This window comes from Musa acuminata, chromosome BXJ3-5, assembly GCF_036884655.1.
Source record: "Musa acuminata AAA Group cultivar baxijiao chromosome BXJ3-5, Cavendish_Baxijiao_AAA, whole genome shotgun sequence".
In the NCBI taxonomy this organism is placed as follows: domain Eukaryota; kingdom Viridiplantae; phylum Streptophyta; class Magnoliopsida; order Zingiberales; family Musaceae; genus Musa; species Musa acuminata.
In genome coordinates this window covers 39197043-39206988 of record NC_088353.1, presented here as the reverse complement: position 1 = coordinate 39206988, position 9946 = coordinate 39197043, and the positions used below count along the sequence as shown (strand labels likewise).

Here is a 9946-nt window from a genome sequence, read left to right as displayed (position 1 = left end):
TTTTGATCATTTCCATCACAACCTTTATAAACTAAGAGGTGCTTTTTCTTCTTGGAATAAGCATTGTATTGGTAGATTAGAACATAATCTTGAGAAACTTCAAACCTCAACTTAAATCTCAATTAGATGATAGCATTTCTTTATATTCTCAACTTCAACACTTTGCTTCTCTCATAGAAGGCTAAAGCAAAATGTTCTTTGGGTTAATAATGATGATAGAAATATTAAATATTTTCACAATTTTATGAGGCATTGTTGTTCTTATTCAAGCCTCCCTTATATTTTAGGTTTCAATAAAAGTATGAGAGCTGATGATTTTACTTATAAATTTTATCGAACATATTGGGATACCACCGCTTGTTCTTTTATTAATGTTTTTTAAAAATTATGAAAAATATAAAATTTAAAAAATATTTTTGAGGATAGGAAAGACGTGAAGCCCTTGATTCTCATACTTCCCAACTAATGTGAGATTAAATTATTTTATCACATTCCAAAAATGAAAAACCTATTACTGTTAACCTTTTGCTTTTTCCAACATAAATTAAATTATAGAATCTTTGCTAAAGTCGATAAATTGAAACCTATTATATCATTTCTGATTAATTTCAATCAATGTGCATTCCTTCTAAACTGAAGTATCCATCATCGATAATATATCAATTGCCCAACAAGTTGCTCCGACCATGTTTTCTTCTAAATTTACTCAATGGGTTTAGGCATGTATGTTTGCATGTTTAATAAATGAAAATGTTTCTAACTCAATTCTCTAACATGTGTGCAGTTCATTGAGGTGATCCATTATTATCTTATATATATTTTGGTAGCCGAACTCCTAACTTAACTTTTCTCGTAGATTGTTGATTCAAATAAGCTAACTCTTTTAACATTTAATTTGACCTATAAAGTTAGCCATATGTAGATGATATTCTTTTTATTCTTTCGGATTAATAAAAAATCATGTCAAACTTTGCCGTCCATTTTTTAAACTTATGAATTACTACTCATTAATTAACATATCAGTCTCTCTAAATCTGAGATTTACTTTCCTAAATCAACTTCTAGATATATTCATGCTCACATTTTCTCTCTTTAAATATCTTGGAGCTTATATAGCTCGTTATCGCCTTGCTTTCGCTTACCATAAACGTTTGGGTCATATATTAAAAAAAAAAAATAGTAAGATTGGTAAAAAAAAAGTTCTTGATATCGAAATATATATTGATTGTGTTAAAGAAAAACAAAGTAAGATATATTAAAAAAGGAGCCGTAAAAAATTCACACAGTCATATGTGAATCTTTAAAATTTTCGTATTTTGATGGAGAAAATTATTTTATCATATTTGTTAATGATCATTCATATTATGGTTATAATTATATATTGCATGAAAATCTGTATATATTAAAGAGGCCGAGAGATAATTTGATAAAAAATAAAAAATTATAAGATGGTTATATAAGTCTATTTGCCAAACTCCTTCAAAGTTAAGGTAAATGTGATCAATATACAATGTCAGGTAGTTAGGAGTAAGTTAAGTTATTTATATTTACCTATTTCATTATGGATGTATACATTAAAAACCATTTTATATATGTATATATATATTAAAAACTGTTATATATGTACATATATAAAAACAGTTATATATGTATACATTAAGAAGCAATAATTAGTTTGAGTTAAAACACACACACACACATAATACAAACTACCTAAACTACCCTTAATATTGGATATTAATGCTAGTTGGAGTATAATTTAATTGATAAAAAGATATTTTAAATATTAGTTTGGCAATGATGTATAAGACATTCTTATCAAAGATTGAGAATTCAAAACCTCAACTAATACGTTTAGAAAGTATCAAACTTAGTAATTTATCATAAAATCTTGAATTTGAATTTCATCTTCGTCACTTATTATAAAAAGGGGAGCTGAAGTAAGATTTGTTGACAAGAAGCATAAGATAACAAAGAAATCAATACAAAACTGCTACTGCTATCGAGTATTAGATAACAGAGGAGAATTTTTCAAAGTAAGCAACAGAGGTGACAAGAAAGCAGTTTCTGGAGATACTCATGCAGACAAAGCTGCAGCAGTGCAGCTTAAATGTTAATAAAATGCGCTTGGTGGTACCATTCAGTCAGCCATGCCGGCCTTGCAAGGAACATTAAGATGCAACCTCAAACAAAAGAAACGTTGCTTGATATGGTGCTAAAGGCCATGACTCAAAAAGGGTTGCACAAATAGTCAACCACCCTCATAGGATCTTTCAACAGTTCCGTAATAAGACTGATGTATACTTTGAACAAGCACCAAATACACAAAACATAAGCTATCAAAAAGTTGGATTCTTGTTTGTTTAAAAGTTCCACAAGAATACATAAATCAAATCATCATCTAAGATAAGTGAACATTCACCAAACCAAACAGTTTCATTCAAAGAACAAATTAATCCAAGCACCGAACAAGAAAACTGGAATTGTTGTATGTTTTAGTACGAGTGTTCTATAAGATAAATCACAGCATCATCTAAGATGAAGTAGAACATCCACCAATGCAGAAGAAGCCATAACATATTTGATAGGTGCCATTGACGACATATCTCATCCCAGCAACCATTATCACAAGCTCTTATTATGTCTGCAAAAGTAGGAATATGCACACAAACCAAACAGCCTCCCCAACCCTATGCACATTACAAGAGACCTCATTTCTAAGCTGGCATCCTACATAACACTAGTGCAATTTTACTTGCATCAACATATTAGAACATCTTAGAAAGAAACCCTGCCTCATTTTGCGCTCCGATCATAAGTGAGTCTCTATCTCTCCTCATGGAGCAGATAATGGCACAGCTCAAACCTCATTTGTAGGATCCCGGGATCCGATGCTAACCGTTCCTCCAACTCTTTCATATGCATTGGATGATGATTTCCTCCTAAATCGATCCCAGTCCCCGCTTCCTGCTTAGCACCAAAAAAATTCTTGGTCACCCATTAGATTGCAGAAAGTTTGGCTTGGTAAACTCCAATAAACTAATGTCAAGATTCAGAATACAATACTTCTGTTCTCACTTAATCAAGATGTTATGCCCAGGAAACAGCAAGGGATTCTACAATGAATGTCTTGACAGAATTACGATACAGAAACAACCTACATCGTCACATCGAAGGAGCACTAAGATTCATCAGAAATGAGTTAAGTAGAGATTACTCAGAATATTTCTAAAGCCTCAACCTACACTTGACAATTTATGACTTTGATCAGTTTTGGGTTTATTATTCTTGTACAACTATGAGAACTTTCTAGAAATAATGAAAACTGATTTGATCTATGTTGATTCAACGAGGGAATTACACTAAGTTAATATCAATGGCAAGAAAATATCCACGCAGCAAAAGCCAAATAGTTGAGACATTATGGTTTGTTATTGTGTTGTTATCGTTGCTTTTGTACAATTATATGGCAGTAGAGATAGATCCAAAGAAATTTAAAAAGCTTCGAAACTATTCAACACAACTTAGCAAAAAAACTAATGTCATCATCCGACCTAATGGGCTAATTGATCTATCAACTTTTTTAACCTAAATCATTAGTTAAAATATTTAACTTAAGGTTAGTAATAATATATTCATCGGACTGAGTTAATCTTAATCTTACTCACTTTCAATATAAAACTAATCAAGACATTATAATTTCTCAAACCTGCCCAAATAATAGAAATGACCGACGGGCTAACTGGCGAATCAATTTCGTTTAACCTAAGTTAATTACCAAAATATACGATTTATAAGTCAGTCTTAATTTTACCCGCTTTCAATATAAAATTAATGTTAAAACTAAACTTTTTTCTCTTATATAACTACTAAATCATAAAACTTAAAATTATCAAAGTTATTAAGTAGAAAAAGGACAGCTCGTTCGATCTGCTAACAGCAGAAAAACTCAAAGTAAACCTACCAGAACAACGAGGCGTTAGCAAGCGATCGAAGCATATATCACTAATAAGAGATAAATCTATTCTGTTATGCCCAAAAATAGTCCTTGATTACGGTGTAGATGTTGCTAAAGAAGCAAACCCTCACCGGCGAAGGGCGAGATGGGCGGCGTGGATCCTGCGGGCGACGCAGGCGGCGTGGAATTCCCCGTAGAAGGGCTCCCAGCTGGCCGCTTGATCATGATGCTTCGCGTCACCCTCACTTCCACCTCCTCGCCGCCGCCCTCCGATCGGCCGATCCCTCCTCCGTCCGCCGTCGGTCCCTCTGCTCCACCACCAAACGACCGCCACCGGAAGCATCGGATCAGATCCATCAGACCGTCGGACGCCTCCGATCTGGGTTCAAACCCGAGAGAAAAAGATAAAAGGAGAAAAAAGAAAAAAGGCCGAACCTTTGCTGGGGTTGGAGCGGAAGCCAAAGGAGGAGTGCTTCCGGAGGCGGCCGAGGCCGGTCTCGGGTCGGGGCCCGGCGACGGTGTCGTCCCAGAGCTGGTCAAGAAGGCCCATACCTCTCCACGGAGATGCCCCCGAGAAGAAACAGCTCAGAGTGGCGAGAACCGAGCTATAATAATAACAGCAACAATAACCGATCTCCCAATAACAAGGGGAAGGGATATTTATAGATGGAACGGGTCAGGGGTGAACCGATCCGAGCCGTCGATCCGGATCCAGATAATGACGTGGCGGCGTAATTAAAACGATCAACCGGGTCGTTCCCGTGTGGTTATCGGTACGCGCAATTACCAGTGCATCGCATTGCAGGAGGACAGGTCATGTTTTCTTTCATGATGATTGACGTTTCAGTTTCCTGTAGGATGGATTACAGTGTTTGTGTTGGTGGTGGAACAGGAAGAAAGAAGTGGGAGACAGAGAGGCGGCGCGTCTCAATCACGGTTGAGATGAATTATATTGATTTTAGTTAGACAAAAAGTAAATTCAATCCTTTTTTTTTTTGTTTGGAACCTAATAAAAGTGAACTGAATTTCTTGTTTTATACAAATATAATATAATATTTTAATTACATAGTTGATACTGATATATTATATTTTTGATAAAATAATTAAAAAATATAAATATCAAAATAAAAATAATATATTAGAGATATCAATTATTCTTGTAGTTATCCATAGAGACCCATCATATTAGTGTAGATGAAGAATATATTCTATTTACTGTGCGGTTATGGGACAATGATAGATAGAGCATTTCCTATCTTGTTCTTTTTTTAAATATTATTATATATAATATTTATTATTAATAATATAAAATAAAAAATACATATTTGAGAATTAATCATAATATTTATAGCTTCAACATTCCAAGATTAATCACTAACCAATATTGTTATGATGTAAATTTTATAATAATAATAATAATAATAAATTTTTTTTAATAAATTTTAATATTATTAATTAATTTAGATAATAATTTTATTTTTTTTGAAATGAAATGAACTAATTAGAAGAATACGAAGAATATATGAGTTTCTTACCTCTAATAGGAATTCTCTATCCCTTCCTTCCCTAGTTTGTCTAAATGGAAGAGGTGGTGGAGATGGGGGAAGGAGATGGAGATGAGGTAAAGAAAGCACTTATCGCCCTCGCTTTTATCCCATTGATATCTCTATTTTTTAAATTATAAATATTTAATAAAATAAATATAAATATAAAAAGTATGTGACTGTAAGGCAAAGTGGATGCCAGCATAAGTACTTTCATGACTCTATCTTGCTAAGAATAAGAAAGATATTTATCGTTGTGCCAGCAAAAGGAGCAGGAAAAAAAGAATTCAATACAAACTCCTTCATGTGATCACTATTTCTTCCCACCAAGAACAAGTCCAAGCTCCTCGTAGTAGAGGAATGCCCACAGCGACTGATCTGTGGCTACAGCAAGCAGTCACAAGAGAAACATATATAAGTGCATTGTCCATCACAAACTAATTTTCTTTGTTGGAGACTGACATTTCAAGACAAACCCTTATCTCCCTGCTCTAACCTAATAACCACACTCTCTTTCCACCATTCAAAGAGTCACGATGGTGTGTGTGTGGGTAAAAAGCATCCATTATTCTAAGAGAATCTAATTCCGAATATGGCCCCATGTCTGCACGCCTTCGGAAAGGTCGCCGAGCAACACCCAGCCATCCTTTTGGATTGTAGCTGGCCATTACATCTACTTTATCCCTGCGTTCTGCACACGTTAGATCCAAGATCTTCACCTCGGATTTCGTATCTTTGGAGGAAGTAGAGAGAATCGGTGACGCTTCATCAGAGATCGATGGCTGCTTTGCCATGCTTGCAAGCAAAGACCGGGATTCTGCAACATCCGAAGTCTATGTAAAGGGGGAAGATGATATTGGAGTTGGTAACATTGGTGACATCGCATCACCTGTGTCAGAGAAAGACCTGTTCGACGCTTTTGATTTCTACACGCAACATCGGATAATAACCTATCACTGAGACTTGTCAATTGTCATTTTTATACACCCCGTTCCTTATCATCTCCAACAGCTTTGAAGCAGAAGCCACATGACTTTTGTGTCCTTATTCCTTCAGCTAATAGTGTTCATGGTTGCGGGAACGGACTGCTCATCTCTTGCTCCAAAGAGTACTGAATTTATACCATTTTTCCTAGTGGCGATCGCCATCCTTACCTTCATCGAAAGAGGCGTTAATGCAACTGAACAACGACTTCAAAGCGGACTGTTCTGATGCTTATTGTCTCAATAGAAAAGTTGCTTCTTCCATCCTCTTGAGATAAGATCGACTACAGTCGGGGAATAGACCTCAAAGCAGCTTGACACCGGCAGTTTAACTCTAATGATGGCCTTGACCTTTTCGTGGTATTTATGTTCCTGGAGAGGCAGCAAGAATACGCTTCAGCAGCAAACACCCACCCAGAAGTTTCCCGCGCTGGAACATCTCGGGTGGACTCCGAGTTCGTCCTCATCAACTTTTCTCGTGAGCTTGCTGAGGCCGCGACCACGGCAGTAGGGGTATCCAGCACTGAAAGATTTGTTGTAGTATTGCATGTCTTCATGTAGTTGATGGGTGCTTGCTGGCCCAACTGGAGCAGGAATGGACCTCAAGAAATATTAGATTCTAGAATCCAAAACAACACGAAAACTAAATAGACAAAAGACGTATGATCATTTTTCGTTGTATGCATTTCATCTCGAAATATGCTAATTATCCATGTAGAAGAACTAGAGAGAGGAAAGAAGCAAGAGCAGACGTATGATCATTAACAGCTTATCAGCATCATCTTGCACTAATCAAGTGAGCTTATGCAACTATAAGTACTTGATGCAGACTGCTGAAATATTAAATCAAATTTTATGATTAAATATGATTTTAATTTAGGAGTCTCAGTCAAGATAGAAATTACTAATATAATCGGGATCAAAATCTTGAATTTATCCTTTTATAAATATAAGCTTATGTAATAATACTTTATATATAAAATTAGGAGAAGAGATGTGGTAGAGCTAAAAGAGGCTTAGAGATCCAAAGTCTAAAAGATTGTAAATTATCATATTTAATATAGGTTTTAGTTTTAAGTTCTCTATGCTTCCTTCTTCCCTCTTCTCTCCTCTTCAAGTTTTTTTCTATGAGATTTTTTCCTTCTAACAGGTTTTAAAACCTTATTAAGATAAAATCCTATTAGAGAGATAATTGGATCTGTTTGAGAGAGAAAATAGGTCTGTTACAGAGAGAAACAATGTTGTAGAGAGAGAAATAGGTCTATTAGAGAGAAACAAATATGTAGAGATAGAAACTACAGATAAAAAAAAATTGAGAGAAAAATATATGAGGAAAAAGAAATCATTGATAACAAAATCTAAGGAGAGAGAAAATCCTCACAACATTGACAAAGAGGATCCGATGGTGACAACCATTAGATAAGAGAAGATACCCAAATCTAGAAAGCAACTGATAGCTTATGTTCCGATAGATGAAAGATAGTCAACGGAAGAGATCACTACCATATCGATTATTTGGTAAAGAAAAATCCTTAGATTAAAAGTTTCATCACCTTCTCTTAATTGAAGACATGGAGGATGATTTTTATAAGTTGTTTTGGATCTCTTTATTATCTAGATTTGATGAAAAAGATTACTAAATATGAATAATGATGATGAGAACTTTCGAATTGGAAGGTCTCAAAATTATGTCACACTTGGAAGAATAGAAAGAACAATTAATTTTTAATACAGAAGAAGATAAAGGAGCAAGCTTATTTTTCAATCAATACTAGATAGAAATATTATTTTATCGATTTCCGTAGCTAAGAAGAGAAGGTTTGCTGATAATAGAATATATTTATGAAAGAGATATATATTCTATTATATTAACTAAAAATAAATTAAAAAAATTGCATGATATATAATTAGAAAAAAGGGAAGATCTCTTATAAAAGAAAACCTCATTAGATGTTACATATTTTTCCCAATAATATTCTAATTGATATTGGATTTAGATTGTGGTGTGGATGATATTGATTTTATTAGAGTAGATAATTTTGTTGGATTATATGATTTTATTTTCATCGGAAGCATAAAAATATTTTTACCTCGCTACCAAAAAAAAAATTACAAAGCCAATCATTATAGATTCAGAAGAAGATGTTACTAATGCTACTATCAAGATAATCATTTTCCAAGATTTAGAAGCTATAAAGACTAATGAATACTCAATGATAAAGAAATTAGATTTCTATGTAGATGATTTTAGTTTAGTTATTGTTATGTGTAGTATTTTTTGTAATGCTTTATACATACATACAATTAGGAAAAGAGATGAGATAGAACTAAATAAAACATTTAAAAATCTGTGGTCTGAAAAATTATAAATTATCATGTTTAGGATAATCTTTAAATTTTTAGGTTATCTATTCTACCTTCATCTTCTCTCCTTTCCTTTAAAAAAAAAAATAATAATTTTGGTTTCTTTGAATGCTTCAGTTTTCAAGATGAAGCCTGATTGTGCCATCTGCCAGACAGCACACAGCTGACAACAAGACAATGAATTAACTTCAGCAGTTAAAGAAAGGACCAACATCAACATTTTGAGGTTAATTTCTACGATGGAGATCCGATAGAAAGAGTCGGTGACCTTCGTAATATTTCTCTGTCAACTCCCATTTCTAGCTGACGAACATATGGTTTGCCTGCATCGCGGCAGCGAGCGAACAACTGCTGCAAGTCAGAGAGAATGGTAATACAAATTCAAAATCAATAAACAAAATAAAAGGGTGTGTTATCGACAATGTAGGCTCGAGAATTCAGGAAAATAGAAGACTAGGGAAGCCAATTTTGCATTTGAACAAGACTAGCATAACATGTCAAAGTCCATCGTGAGAACAGTCAAATCTCTCATGATAATAACCTCAATAACAGACAAGATCTCCTCAATCATCTTCTGTTGAGGAAAATTATCCCTTCTAATACGTATAAATACGAAGTATTGTGTATTATTTTTATCTTAATACAATCTTCTTTTTTGTATTTTATTTCTTTCACATCCTTAAGGTTCACATCTATTTCACCCCAGTTGCGTAGAGGGTCGCCCCCATCTTCACCGATAGCGCTTTAGCAAGTTACGTAGTTTGGTCCCGAGCGCGTATGCAAATAGGGATGATCGTAGGCTAATTGACTCTGTACGTATCAAACGTCCCCTTCTCGTTAGACAATATTTTCCTGTTAGAAGCTGCTCATCATGCTCGATGTCATTTACCGCTAAAGAACAGAACAGGTAATGCATGTATGTTCCTAACCACATACTAAGAATCACTTGTTGATCATACGTTAGACTACAAGTGACTCCATACGATAACAATATTGTACACTTAGCTTCAGCTACATTATTTTTTACTAGAGAGTAAAAATATTTTGTAACTATGTCTAAATCTGTTTTTGAACCAAAATTTCGGAATAGCTTTTAA

The 9946-nt window shown here is 34.3% G+C and overlaps 1 protein-coding gene across 1 annotated transcript; it reads right to left on the bottom strand.

The window, feature by feature from the left end:
* Positions 1–2610: 2610 nt before the first annotated feature.
* On the bottom strand, positions 2611–4590 carry LOC135637715 (dormancy-associated protein homolog 3-like). The gene is made up of 3 exons (XM_065150455.1): positions 4394–4590; positions 4090–4266; positions 2611–2967 (listed from the first exon to the last, which is right to left on the bottom strand). The coding sequence occupies exons 1-3, from the start codon at positions 4506–4508 to the stop codon at positions 2861–2863; spliced, it is 399 nt and encodes a 132-aa protein (XP_065006527.1). The 5' UTR covers positions 4509–4590; the 3' UTR covers positions 2611–2860.
* Between the last annotated feature and the right edge of the window lie 5356 nt (positions 4591–9946).

Coding starts and splice junctions, on each gene's coding strand:
- LOC135637715 (XM_065150455.1), bottom strand. CDS start 4,508: ATGGGCCTTCTTGACCAGCTCTGGGACGACACCGTCGCCGGGCCCCGA. Junction 4,267..4,393: donor CCGCTCCAACCCCAGCAAAG/GTTCGGCCTTTT, acceptor GTGGTGGAGCAG/AGGGACCGACGGCGGACGGA. Junction 2,968..4,089: donor GCCCATCTCGCCCTTCGCCG/GTGAGGGTTTGC, acceptor GGTGCTAAGCAG/GAAGCGGGGACTGGGATCGA.